The 15,321-nt window shown below is 35.5% G+C and overlaps 1 protein-coding gene and 1 long non-coding RNA gene across 2 annotated transcripts in view; both read left to right on the plus strand.

Moving 5' to 3' along the window:
* The first annotated feature begins 359 nt into the window (after nt 1-359).
* LOC127159729 (uncharacterized) overlaps nt 360-15,321 on the plus strand; it is a 17,876-nt gene continuing 2,914 nt past the window's right edge. Inside the window, exon 1 of the long non-coding RNA XR_007826534.1 lies at nt 360-464. This is a non-coding gene — a long non-coding RNA (uncharacterized LOC127159729). The remainder of the gene's footprint in view (nt 465-15,321) is intronic.
* Nucleotides 4,082-11,673, plus strand: LOC127159725 (class I histocompatibility antigen, F10 alpha chain-like). Its single transcript, XM_051102487.1, has 7 exons — nt 4,082-4,295; nt 9,182-9,430; nt 9,837-10,106; nt 10,204-10,473; nt 10,693-10,809; nt 10,892-10,924; nt 11,008-11,673. The coding sequence occupies exons 1-7, from the start codon at nt 4,235-4,237 to the stop codon at nt 11,052-11,054; spliced, it is 1,047 nt and encodes a 348-aa protein (XP_050958444.1). The 5' UTR covers nt 4,082-4,234; the 3' UTR covers nt 11,055-11,673.

A 15,321-nucleotide genomic window follows, 5' to 3' on the forward strand; every position in this document is an offset into this window, starting at 1 on the left:
ATTACAAAATTTGTATAGATACTCTCAGAAATTACCTCAAAAAGAGACAGAGTGAAGGAAATCGAAAGAGTAAGTGCTCAAGATGTCTTCATACAACAGACATTTTAGCTGCTGTAAACTGTTAAAAGTTGTTTTTAATTTATTTCCTGTGTGTCATAATTACTGTAATATAATTCCTGCAGTGAAACCTTGAGTCGGATTCATGCAGAAAGCAATCACAGATTCTGGAAGGTCTCGTTTGAGTTGTTTGGCAATAGGATTTTACCCTTGTCACATCAACATGACCCTGTTCAGAGACGATCAGCCTGTAAGTGATCATGAGATCACTGGAGGAGATCTGCTGCCCAATGGTGACGGGACGTACCCGATGAGGAAGATTATGAAAATCAGTGCTGCAGACAAACACAAATACACCTGCTCTGTCACACACCTCAGTCTGGACAACAAACTGGAAGTCCCTTTGGGTAATGAGCTCTTATAAATACAGAAAAGATCTGATTATCCTTAATGATCTTAATCTAAATTCTTCCTTCTTTTAGAAAATGAACTTTCCAGCTATCACACAGTTGTTCTGCTATCAGCTCATGCTGTCCTGCTGTTGGTATGTGTGATTTTGGCAATGGCAATAGTCGCCTAATTTAATGTTCTGGTATGCTTTCCTTTACTTTGAGCCTTCTTTTGAATTTTTACAAGATCTTTACAAGTGTCTTACATGTTAAATAACATTTATGTTCATGTACAGAAGCTGATGAGGTTTTGTAATCTTCTGAAGACATCCATCCTATTTGCAAGGAGATCAAACCCATTACATCTTCTGTTTTATCCAATGTAGATATCACATCATAATCTGAGCTGTTGCAATATTTGCCTTACTCACATTCTCATTAACAGTGAATTAACAGCTGTAAATTCCTTAAAATGTAAATATGTTTACAAGGGGGGGTTAAATTAATTTATATATAGACAACACTGTTGTCAAGAAGGTTTATTCTACGTTCAACTTTTTGTATAGTAGTGTATGTATAGTATTTTATTGTTACTGTATTGCTGGTTCTGATTTAGTTTTTGCACAGTTTGACATTTATACTGCTTGCTGTTTTGCACTGGTGTTTTTCTTTGGCTTAGTCTGTCATATGCTATTGTATTTTTTGGTTGCTTGTAACATGGTCATTGATAAGAGGGGTACTGAGAGAGCAAATAAAGATACTGGTATTTTGTTTCATGTTTTTTTTTTTTTTTTTAGTTTTTTTATCATTTGATGTGATAATTAGTTAATGTAATCAATTTATCCCTTTAAAAGTGAGCAATCAGAGATCATGCTAACTCTCCCACAACAAAACCTGTTTGTGCATTTATCAAGTCAAGTCAAGTCACCTTTCATTTATATACCGCTTTTAACAATACAGAATTGTGACAAAGCGGCTGCACAGTATTAAATAGGAAATAGTGCATTTATATGTCTGAATTGAAAGTATGTGGTGTTGTACAGTAGTTGCCTAATAATTCAAGTCAATATTAAGAATTACAATTTGTGGTTTACTGAGAAAGTCTGTATTTTTTTTTTCTTTTAAAGGATCATATGGTGGATATGTGGTATTATTATGTTTGGAGTGACAGAAGCTATGTTAATGTTGCGTAATCAATGCTGTTATCTGAACTGAATGCATGTAGTGCCATCTAGTGGTCTGATTCAGTCATAGTAAAGAATGTTTGCCTTGTTTAGGAAATAAGCATTAAAATATAAATGTGCATGTATATGTGTTGTATTGAGCACTTCACGTTTTTATTTTATCACATAAGTAAACGCAGTGACCCCATGGAAGCTAAAGGGGGGGTTCAGCTTAGTTTACTTAATACTGCATTAATGTCCTTTTGACTCCAAACCTTCATATTAGGTATCATCTATCCAGATCAACAACCTTCCAGGTGTTTACAGTAGAAGTTGAGAGTACAGAGTTTGTTTATTGTCATTACAGCAGCTTACACTGCACTGAAAAACTGAAAGTGATAGACATTTTAAAGAGTAAATAAAAGGTCAGATAAGGAGAGTCTTTTAAGGCACTAAAGGGAACTGCCCGGCTGTGACTGGTCCGTTTAATAGTCTTTAGGATGATGAAACTATATCTGAAGTGTCTTCCATGGACAAAATTGTAATGAAATGCAGTTAGGCTACACACAAATGGGTAGTAGAGACAGTTATGATACGAACCATGAATAAATCTAGCCATCCCAAAACATTCATAATATATTTGTTTATATTATGTGATAATATTAGTTATCACTTGATGGAGAAATTTAAAAGAAAACTTACAGAATGTTGTGTTGTTATGCGCCATTTCTTAAAATGCAATATGAACGTGAATATTTGGCTAACCATTATCAAGCCTAGTAAGCCAGAAAGATTTTTATTCCAGTATTATGGCTTATTATAATTGAGAGACTACAGAGAACTATCTATGGAATATCTTTTGAATCTTGGGACGCTATACTACCCAGTCTGTAAATTAAATAACATTTACCTTAAAAAGAGAGGAACTCAATTAAACACAAAAGGTACATCCTCACGTGTTTATTGTACTTTCTTAAATTTAGACCAAAATAATAATAATAATAATAATAATAATAATAATAATAATACTATATATATATATATATATATATATATATATATGTGGATTGTACATGATACTATTATTAAATGCAACGGCCATACATAGTTAAATTCAGATTGTGATATGTCCTACTCATCAAGCACACAAACTTAGATTCTGGAGGGAGTTGTTTGGCAACAGGATTTTATCCTCCTCACATCAGCTTGACCCTATTCAGAGACGAGCAGCCTGTAGCTGATCATGAGGTCACTGGAGGAGATCTGCTGCCCAATGATGATGGGACATACCAGATGAGGAAGAGTCTGGAGATCAGTGCTGCAGACAAACACAAATACACCTGCTCTGCCACACACCTCATCTGGACAACAAACTGGATGTCACTTTGGAGAATGAGGTGTGAAAACTTTATAAATAGCACAGAACTGTGTTTCTAATCTGTTTGTGACCTCTTCAAAATATTTGTTAATTTCTAGACACATATGTCCGAAGCACGTGTGCGTCCAAAAGCCTCACACGCATGTGGGTACTAAAATAAGTTCTCTTTCAGACAAAATTTATGTTACACTCATAAGATACAAAAATACAGCCAGTTATGTTTATGAAGTTAAACAGCTGGAAAAGAAATCACATGTTTATATTAGATCAGCGGTGTAGCAGCATAACATACAGTACCTATACTGCTGTTTGAGTCTATACTGTCGTTATGACCCAAACAATAAAATGAAAGCAGGAAATCACTCACTGCTCTGGAATAAACAACTTCTATACTTGTAATAAAAACATTTCTTACCTGAATGCTTTTAAATGCTCTGGTGAGAAGATATACATGGCAGATAGTGTGTTTGCGGGTCAATCAGGGCGGGGACTCTGCTAATATGGCCATGCCGTCAACAATCGTGGAGGGGGCTGGTAAAGAATTTTGTCCCACTCTTCTTTGCAGAATTGTTTTAATTTAGCCACATCGGAGGGATTTCAAGCACGAATGGACTGTTTAAGGTCATGTCACAGCATCTCAATTGAATTCACAGCCATTCAGAGGTGAACTTGCTGGTGTGTTTCGGATCATTGTCCTGCTGCATAATCCAAGTGTGCTTGAGCCTGAGGTCACAAACTGCTTTTAGAGGCTCTACAACTAATAAACTGCATTTTGCGATGGCAAATTCACATATCAAGGTTCTGTAAATGACATGGCTCAACAACAACAACAACAACAACAAAAAAAACCTTTCTAGAACTGTCCATGTCCATGTAATTTGCGATTTGTAGCCTAAAGGACATTAAGAACTCATTCTTTGTCTTTTCAAATATTCCCGTCCTTACAATCTAACGGTGTGTTCTCATTTGAATTTATAACTTGTACAATAACTTGTTAATGCGCTCCGACTTCAAAAAGTTACAACTTCAGGCAGGGTGTCGGTGCTCATCCTGTATCAAATTTCACCCTCTCTACACTTTGAGACAGCCTACAACAATGTCTGCTGAAGGGGGCATCGATGTGGCTTGGGAGCTTTTTTAAACCTAAGATGACGAATGGGACACCATACGATCTCCTGGATTAAGCGGACACGTGTATTTGAAGCAAAACTACATTAGTCTGTATATGTGTTTTCGTCCACAACAAAATGAATACACCATGTGTATGTGTTATGTGTTTCCTTTTGGTTCCAGTTCCAGTTTTAGCAGGTATGATTACTTTATAAGAATATAATTCTCTTTAAATCATTTTAAATGTTCATATTTGAGCATTAAGAAAGACTTTTAAACACACACTCCTTCTTGTGGAAGCTTATCAGATTTGTGTGTCTAGCAGTATGAGCATTCCTTAAGACTGATCCCACTTTTTTTTTTTTTTTTACTATGTTGCTAACGTCAGAGAAAATACGGGATATTTCTCTTTCCTTTCCTTGTGTCTTTGCTCTATTCTACCCTTTAAGGAAAGAGAACAAGGACAGAGGCATCAAAGAAAAACTTGATGTATTTACACTTGATGTAAATACAGATCGTATGTTGTCCCGTTATTGAAATATTTTGCTCGTCATCAGTAGACCCGCTAAGGGATCTGCCCTTGTGGAACTGATATAGGTAATATTGGCAAGATATCCACAGACAGATTCGACTTTTCTGGATCAATAACTTGCGAGCAAAACGTTTTTACTACACAGATTATGCCTCTTTTCTTTCGTAGTGATGTAGAAAACAAGCTACGAGAGTAGCTTTCCTCCGCTCTGTACAAAATACGTTGATCTCATTGCGCTCCCAGTAAACGGGACGTCCTCTGGACGTTGTGCTGTCCGTTTAGGTCCACAGCACGTCCACTTCGTAACGTTCGCTGGCGAACATCGGTCTGCTTTGTAACGTTCGCTGACGGACGTTCTGAGAACGTTCACTTACGTCCTAATGTGGTCCTCTTTATGTCCGTGTTTAGTCCCTCATCTGCCATTTCCACAACAACACTTGAAAAATACAGTCACGCATGCCTAGTCTTTATCATCAGACCTGACACCTTGCATTAATTAAACTAAAATATAAACCCATATTGGATTTTAAGGCGAGACACTGCAGGTGAATAGGGTAAAAAACAAACAAACAAACAAACAAACAAACAAACAAACAAAAACTAATAGCTATTGCCTTGCTTACCCAGTTGATTGATTATATTGATAATTGCAAACATTTTTATATTACAAGTTTCCTAAAATGTAATGTTTAAATATGCAAAGGCATTATTTAATGAAATATGCATTCATATGCACACATTTCTAGTACAAAAATCTAAACACTGGATGAAGTCCGTTTCAAAATTCTTGTCTACACTGTATTTTAAGAAAAAATACACGTACATTAAGAAAAAAAAAACTATTTACACAAATACAAGAGCTATAAAAGAAGCACTTAACAGTGTTTTTTGGATGCTTTCTTTCTACTAATCTATAAAAAATAATCATATACCGTGTATATCATATGTATGGAGCTCATATTATGACAATACTTTTTGAATTTGAATTGTACAAATTTGAATTATTGACAAGTGTCATTTAACAAAACTGAATATTATATGGCATTTAACATAGTTCTGAAATCGATTTTTTTAAACTTGAATAGTGAACATTTGAAATTGAACAACTGAATTTTCAAATCGCAAATTTTCAAATAGACATGTATTTTCAAACAGCAGATTTTTGTTCTGATTTCTAAGACTTCAAATATTCAGTTTTTAAAAATACAACTTCAAGTTTTCAAGATGAAAAAAAATTCGGAACATCAAATTGAGTGTTCAAAATTCAAAGCGCAGAAATTCAGATCATACAGAAAGTAGGTCAGAGCTTATGCACAGGGAAGAGTAGATGATCCACGAAAAGTCGAACGAAGCAATTACTGTGACCGAGAGGCGACATGTTTGGTTCACTTAGGCTAGTCTGTCATGGCCACAACATATTAACTCGTGGGTACCTGAAAATACGCCGTGGTCACAAGAGCACGTCCTGATTTTGCTGAGTTAGATGTGTTCCTGGGTCAACATATTTTGTTGACCCTGGAACAACATTTTAATCCAAAAATTTAATCTTGACCACAACCCTACACCCTAAACCTAACCTTACCCATGATTAATCCCTAAAATCAGAGGAAATAATAGATGAATGACACTGATGTATAAGTACCAAACACTGATTGTAATCCTAAACTTCACAAAAACTATAAACTGATTTTTTAAATCTGATTGGTTAATCACAATGTTGTTCCAGGGTCAACAAAGATGCTGATCCAGGAACATGTCATACTTGGTAAAATCAGGTTCTGCGGTCACAAGATAAGGGCTCGTTTGAATATTGCATGAATATTCACACTATGACAGTGCGATCTCTGTGTGTGATATGTGATTGTTGTAATATTTCTATAAAAATCTAAAATACATGCTTATATTAAAGTAAAAAATGGATGATAAATACATCTTTAGTATGGAATTAAATAGCAAGCACTTTGAGTGTCTTGTGCATCGTATTTATTTTCATATAGAAGCAACGAAACTGAAATTATACCATGTTTATCAGCAACACAGCACGTGAGTGTAAAAAACGCGATATCAGCCTTTGACCTCGTAGGTTTCTGTTCAGAACTGTCCGTCTTGACTGCGCTTTTTTCACTCCTCCCTTCACTGCAGGCGCCTACTCTCGCCTACAGTTCAGGCGAGGCTAGGCGCATCTCAGACGAGCCTATTATCTCGTGGGAACATCATATTAACTCGTGGCAGTATGATATGTCGTGGCCACAAGATCATTTTGTGGAGTTAATAACATGCAGGAATCGCCGCGCGGCTGCTGCCTTCTCTCGTAGTGGAAGCGTATTGTGCAGTTGAGGTGGTGTTCGCGACGCGGTCTCGGTGCGGATGCTGCCGCTCACAAAAAGATTTTAAAAAAATGATCTTTGGCTGCGCCTGCTGCGAAGCGCCATGTTCGTGGAAGCGGCAGGATTTTGGGTGCAGCAGCACCACTTGCGCTTCGCCTCCGCGCCGCTCCCATTGAAAATGAACTGGACACTCGCGACTGCCGCGTCCCGTGTGAAAAAGCCTGAAGTGATTTGTGCTGTTTTGGGAAAGACAAAGTTGCAAACATAGTTGCAAACAACAAGGTCACATTTGATTTCATTAAAAATAAACAAAACATAACAGCAATGTATTATATGTGTTTTTCTATTTATAATTCATAGTCCCTATTCATGGGATTATGACTTCATGTCAGGCACATCTCTGTAAAGTTTTTTTGATTAATCATAGGGGAATTCCATTACATGATCGTCGTTTTCAACACTACCGACAAATGTTCTATTTGTTGTTAAAAATCTGGTTAAAGGACATAACATATTTTTATCTCTGGCGCAAAGAGACGTAAGTGGCAGTATTTTGGCTGCAGGAGCACCGCTTGCCTGTTAACGGATCGGTTCCTTATATTTCATATTTGTATATTATTATTATTAAACAGTAGGCTAATACAATAGGCCCAATTTTATAATAATTATATTAACTGGTTTGGGCTATATTTTTGGGCTATATTGATTGTTTTATATGCTTATTTCCCTTTCAGTTCCTTTCAGTGTAGTGCTTTAATTAACTTTCTGTATAATTATGCTAATATTATTAATATGCTAAAATATTTTGCAAAAACTGTAAACGCCTGACAATTATGCCAGTGAAGTTTTTACTTTATTAATGTATTTACCCCAGTTGGTGATGATGAATGAGCATGTTGTGTTCATTGTGTTTCAAATGAAACTGCGTGAATGATTTATTCCTTAACTATAATAAATAAAATAAAGTGTAATAGTTTATCAATAAGCCGAAATGAAATATCTTATATTCACCCTTTAATCTGCACTTCCAGTAAAAATTCCTCGTCTGCAAAACTATTCAGAACCTAAAGTCAAGAGATCTCAAGTATGATACAAAGTTATAGACAACTAACACAACCTATTATAGCCCACATACTAATAACAGTCTAGATATGTTATGTAGTCCAATTTTCGCGCGTTGGGGAGTCGCTCTCTAAACTTCTGGTATTAAAATTGCCTTTGAATGCGCGTGCGCGTTTTGCTTTCAGTTTCGTTTTACGCAAAGCAGAGTGATGAAGTGGATATATGCCGTATATGTATACACTGCCATCTTGTGGCCACGACATATTATCACGCTCCCACGAGTTAATATGACGTTCCCACGAAATAATAACTTGTGGCCACGGTGTGTTATCACGTACCCACGAGTTAATATGTTGTGGCCATGGTAAACTAGCCTAAGTGAACCAAACATGTCGCCTCTCGGTCACAGTAATTGCTTCGTTCGACTTTTCGTGGATCATCTACTCTTCCCTGTGCATAAGCTCTGACCTACTTTCTGTATGATCTGAATTTCTGCGCTTTGAATTTTGAACACTGAATTTGATGTTCCGAATTTTTTTTCATCTTGAAAACTTGAAGTAGTATTTTTAAAAACTGAATATTTGAAGTCTTAGAAATCAGAACAAAAATCTGCTGTTTGAAAATACATGTCTATTTGAAAATGTGCAATTTGAAAATTCAGTTGTTCAATTTCAAATGTTCAATATTCAAGTTTAAAAAAAATCGAATTCAGAACTATGTTAAATGCCATATAATATTCAGTTTTGTTAAATGACACTTGTCAATAATTCAAATTTGTACAATTCATATTAAAAAAGCATTGTCATAATATGAGCTCCATAAATATGCGAGAATTGAGGTGTCCATCAAGATCAGTGTTTCATTAGGTCCAGGTCACAGGCTGGAGAACATGAGAAAGCATCAATTTGAGTATTAAGAGGCACCCTACATGAACCCATGAACAGCCTTTTTGGCACGAAGACAGCTGTTATGAGCTCAAATTATTTGTAGTTTAAGCAGTATTGAAAGATTGGTTGTTTTAATAAATGAATTAAAAAATCTCATAGTTGTCTTCAATTTTATTTTAAAGCATTTAATTATTTCAATATTACATTAAAATGAAGCCTCTATGAACTATCCAGTGATGGATTACTAATTAATATGTGTTTTGTCTGTTGTTTCAGGTTCTCACAATTTGACGGCGTTTGTAACGTACATTACAGGAGAAGCATTTAGTGCTTCAATGATGTTGGATGACATCACTGTAGGATATTATGATTCAGAAACAAAGGTCTATGTTGCAAGAGGAAATAATACAAATGAAGATGATGTTGTAGATCCAATTATCCTCAAGTCTGTAAGTGAGAAGGTGCATGCTCATTTTAAAGGAAGATCAAATCACTGGAGTCCTGTCAATGACACAGAAAGTAAAAGTAAGTTCAGATGGCTACATTGTTAGTTTACAATAGATGTGATAAAATAATTCAGCTGTGATTCACACTTAACATGAACGTGTTATTTATTTTATTTTGCACATGAAGGAAAGCCACATGCGTTTCATCTCTCAGCTCATATTCATTGTGATCCAATCCAAAATCTCCACCCACTATTGAAACTGTTCTATTTTGACATCATGATCTACCATATCTATCACAACAACGCATGTCTCGTAATCAAAAGAAAAAAAAAAGAACATGGCAAATTAGTTGTTTAGATTATTTTGCTGTAGTGACCTCTGATGGGAACAAACTGAAAGAGAGTGAGAGTTTATTGCAAGACATTTCAAGGGGCTCCTGAGGTCAAATGTGTTGAAATATCACTGTCTTTATTTTATAACAGGTTTTGAAGTTTATCAGGTGATGTGTCTTTGTGAACAGAGTGACAATAAACCTGGACAAATTATCAGCAAAACCGCTTATAGAGGCTCTACGATTGATGAGCGGCGTTTTTCTGATGGCAATTTCACATATAAGGTGTTTTCAAATAACACTAAAATGAAACGCAATCTTGAACTGTCCAAGTATCGCTTTGAGAATGTATATTATCCAGCCTGCATAAAAACCCTGAAGAATTACCTAGAAAAGCGAGAAACCCAAGTAAACGAAAAAGGTATAATGCAATCTGCAATCAATAGCCATACATTTTAAAATCTCTAGGTAATATTCCCTTATTACTCATTTTCCTCTGCCCTTTTTTCCTTCCACAGTGAAACCTAGAGTCAGAATTATTCAGAAAACAAACTCAGATTCTGGAGGGTTTCGTTTGAGTTGTTTGGCAACAGGATTTTACCCTCGTCACATCAACCTGACCCTGTTCAGAGATGGGCAGCCTGTAGATGATCATGAGGTCACTGGAGGAGATCTGCTGCCCAATGGTGACGGGACGTACCAGATGAGGAAGAGTCTGGAGATCAGTGCTGCAGACAAACACAAATACACCTGCTCTGCCACACACCTCAGTCTGGACGTTACTTTGGGTAATGAGCTCTTACAGAAAAAAACAACTGAAGTCAGTCCCTCAGTCTGTAGTTGATGTTTCAGAGTTTGATCACAGGGAACAATTTAAATTCATGATTAATTCTGTTCTGATGGTTTTGGCTCTGATGTTGGTGTTTGGAGCTGCAGCTCAGTATAAGGTGTGAAAAAAATGTCTTTTTTTTTTTTTTTTTGGAAAAATGAATGATTTCTTTTTTCAGAAATTGATCCAGGTGAACTGCTTAAGGCAGCGATTCCCGTAGTGCTGATAGTTTTGGCTCTGGTTTTGGTGTGTGCGACTGCAGCCATTGTGTATAAATGCAGAAAGAGACAAGCTGGTAGGACAGAAACTAAAATCAATGATAAGTTTTGTTTGTAAAATACTTGATTTCTATGAATAACATCCTTTTGATTTTGTAGATTCACCCAGAAGTGGCTATTCTGCTACTTATAGTAAGTGCATTCTTGAAGCTTTTTTAAAATTAATTAAATAATTTATTTTTTTTTCAGATCACTGATTAAACTTTTTTTTTCAGCATCTGAAGAACAAGGAAAACAACAACAGTTCAATGAAATGGCATGACTTGATGCTACATGGATCAACGTCTCCAATGAAAAAATTCATTCTGACAGTTCATCGGCTTTATGATGACAGATACTACCAGATGCAATGAGAAAAGCAGAATTAATTTTTTTTAAATGCTTTATAAACAACAAATAGAACGTGCAATGCCATATCTCACTGTATAACAATTTCATTTCACATGCCTCAAAATATAGTAATAAGAAACAAGAAAAAACAAAAACAAGGAGAGGATACATAAGCATAAATTACATACATTTTTATATTCTGAAATTACATCTATATACGAAGAGTTCAGATGCAAAAGCCTCTAAATCCATCTGACATATTTCTTTAAAACGAGCATTTCTTTCTGGCTACTTTGTATAGGTTTCTATGTAAGTACTGGTACTTCTGATTAAGCTGAAGCTGGAATTTAGCAAGTTTGAAGTAAAAGTATTTGATGGAAGCATAATATGTGTCGAGAGCATTCACTCAGTATCATTATCTCATTTTTGACCGAGATGGCTTTTAGCTGGTTTTGCATCTGAACTCTTACATTTTAATCTCTTTTTCAAGGACTATAAAAATAGGTTTACCTTTTGTAAACTTGCATTTATGAATGTGAAATTTACATAAAAATAAAACAAAATTTATAATAAAACAAACCTTCTTTTTTAAAGGTTCACTGAAGTATAGGTTCTTTATGGCCCCATTTCTTCCAGATCAGTATCCTCACATTTATCATACAATAAATTATCTTTAATAGGATCGTTCATAAAATAATTTTTGGAAAAAAAAAAAAAAAAAAACTGAAGTAACAAGACTTGACAAGATATATGATTCAAATGTTTATTGTGTTTACAGTATACATCAATGCAGTACATACATCATACATCAGTACATACACCTCGATACTGTGTGTACATGTTAAATACAGATGTGCATGAGTAGTTCTCAGACTTGACAGCGATCATTTTTTTTAAGTCACTGCAATCATCGTTTTCATGATCGCTCACTGGTTATGGCAGTGTGGGTGGTACCTAAGCTCCGACTGGTTGGAGTACTTGAAATGAAAATTTCACAAAAATGTCCATCCCATACAGTGAATATAGCAGGGTCATTTCAGTATTCCCAACATTCATATGTCCTTTTTCCATCCTGTGGAAACGGCCACTGGTGGTTCAAAGAGTTCTTGCTTTCACAGTACTTCTAAACAATGGTTGAGGCTGGGTATGTAGGATCATATAACAAAAAGAAGAAGAAGAAGAAAAAAAAAAAAAAGAGAGATTGAAAAAGACACTTAGACACATAGTTTCTTAATTTTTTACAGTTTTAGCACAGGTGTGACAAAGATAATGGAAAGGTATTTTGTAAGCTGAAAAGTAAGAAGAGAAACAAAAAATCAAAGCAAGCAAGTGCTATTTTGGAAGTTCATCTATCTATTCACTCTCCAAACCATTTATCCTTAGGGTCGTGGGGGCTGAAGCCTATCCCAGCATCTTGGGCCACAAATCCTTCTAACTAATGGTATTTAAGCAATATAAACACTAGGTAATAATGTTATATGATACCCCTCAAATGTTAGGAAAGATTACAATGTTTTATTGTTTTTTGGGGGAAAAAATCTCTCACCAAGTCTGCATTTTGTTAGTCAAGAATACAGAGAAAATAGTGATGTTGCAAAACATTATTACAAATTATAAGAACTAATGTGTATTTTGACATATAGTAAAATGTAATTTATTCCTGTGATCAAAACATTTTAGTAGAGCTGCATGATCCTGGATAAATTGAGAATCACGATTCTTTTGTCTCAAACAGAGATCACAATTCTCTCTGTAATATTCATAATGTTAAAATTATGAACAAGTGGTTTGAATGAATGATTCAAGGACTCACTCATAAATACTTCACTTGTTACATTACTGGATAAATCAGCGTTTTTGAACTAATCTCTTCAATGAATGATTCAGTGACAAATAGATTTTTTTTAAAGTGCCCCTATTATGCCTTTTCAAATATGTCCTTTCATGCAGTGTGTCATGTAGCTGTATGTGAACATAAACTATCTGCAAAGTTGTGAAGCCGACAGTGCACGATACATAAAGTTATTGTCTATCAAAAAAAAGAGTCGGCTCACATTTGCCTAAACGAATGGTCAGGATTTCAAATCTTTTCCTGTTACAGCCACACGTCACGAAGTAACACATTTGCATAATGTCCGCACACGTTCTATGTCGCGAACAACTTGCCCGCCCATACATTTCCATGGGGTTTAGGTCACATGAAAATGTACACGTACATTATACGGAAGACGCTGTATCCTACGCTGTGAGTATAACTGTTTTATATTCACTTCCAAAAGATGATGAATCTACAAAGATTGTATTTTCTGACGATCTTTCAAAATACGTAGTTGTGTATGTTATGTTGTGTAACAACCCTGCACATGTCATGCTAAACGGCTAAATCACGCTTGTGTAGTTCTGTTGTTCAGCTGTGGACCCACTGTAGTCTGACAATGTGTGACTGATGCAGCTTGACTGTCTGTCTGTCTCATTAGTTGGAGTAATGATAAAGGACACCGAATGCAGAAAGCGCTGTGCTATGAAACCCATTCATTTCAATGCCTTCCGCACTGCGGCCTCGTGTTTACTCCTCCTGCTTTTGGTTCTGATCTTTGGGGTGCCGTTTATTCCATGTTTCGCTTTGGATTTAGGCCTACAGCAGGAACAAAATCAAAAACTGGTATATTCCAGGAATGCATTGCTGTCTCTCAGGAATCATCACTATGCAGCACCGGATTACCTGTCAGCGGGTAATCCGGTGTCAGGAAATACATTAAGGGAAAAATGCAGTTTCCTAAATTTAGTTACATAACAGCTCTGGATGACATCACAGTTGGATACTAAAATTCAGAAATGTATATTCCATAAGGGAATACAACGAATGAGGATAATGTGGTTGATTCAGATTACATAAAGAGTATAAGTGACTACATGTATAAGTCCTTTGTGAGACGATCTGCACTGTTCAGTCAACACAGTCAAAATGACGGTATGTAGGCCAATGCACCACAGATGAGCTTTGTTACTTTAGCAGCAAATTTACTTATACTGTGACTTTACTTATACTGTTAATATTACACAAGAAGTGCTCAAACCTCAACTGGAAGAATTCAAGCAGAAATATGAAAAGTTCTATTACAAAATTTGTATAGATACTCTCAGAAATTACCTCAAAAAGAGACAGAGTGAAGGACTGTCATCTCCCATTGCCTTCTTACAAAAATCTTATTACAAAAATGCCGCATGGATTTTGTTTTTGTACACGCCCCCTGCCGAGTAAAATGGGGAAGTCAGCTGAGGAAAACGAAACAAGTGAAAGAGACGACACCCTAGCCTGTAACGTTTTGATAGATATCTGTTTAAAGACATATTTTACATATTTTAAGACTAAAAGCATGCAGTGCACATGGACAGGATCTCCTGTCCTCGTCTTTTCACTTGTGCTTTCACTTCCATCCGCGTCATATGGTAGGCTGAGTGTTTACCTCTTTACATATTATTAGAATTTTAAAACCTAATACTGTTAAATGAATTACACTGCAGATTAATGAAAATTACCGCATATCATGTCCTTTCTGACCTTAATAGTGCGTTACTCATATGATTTTAATGCTAAATGAAAGTGAAAGTCACTGCCAAGATTTAAAGACTAAATAAATAAATACAGTTTAAATGTATTTTTGTAGCCCAGATAGATATGAATAATAGATAACAGATAGGAAGCAACTACTTATTTATAATAAAACAGGAAAAAACAAACAAACAATCAATTTGTGTTTCAGGTTCTCATTCTTTATGGTTATTTTCAACTTATATTCAAGGAGAAACACAGTTCCCTAAATTTGGTTGCACAACAAATCTGGATGACATCACAGTTGGATACTATAATTCAGTGACGTATATTCCAAAAGGCAATACGACGAATGAGGATGATGTGATTGGTTCAGATTACATAAAAGTTATAAGTGACTACATGTATAACTCCTTTTTTAGACGATCTGCATTGTTCAGAGACTACATCAAAAATGAGAGTAAGTATGGGTTTCTCAAATATTTTTTTTAAATCTATTATTCTATTTAAAAATGAATAAATGCACATTCAATTACTTGAATACATCTTTAAGGTGAGCATATCGTTAATGTCTGATTTGTTTGGTGTTTGAGGTCAAAATTTGATATCAGAATTAAAAGAAAGCCTTTTATAACAAGTTCAGCTT

This window comes from Labeo rohita, unplaced genomic scaffold, assembly GCF_022985175.1.
Source record: "Labeo rohita strain BAU-BD-2019 unplaced genomic scaffold, IGBB_LRoh.1.0 scaffold_246, whole genome shotgun sequence".
NCBI lineage: Eukaryota > Metazoa > Chordata > Actinopteri > Cypriniformes > Cyprinidae > Labeo > Labeo rohita.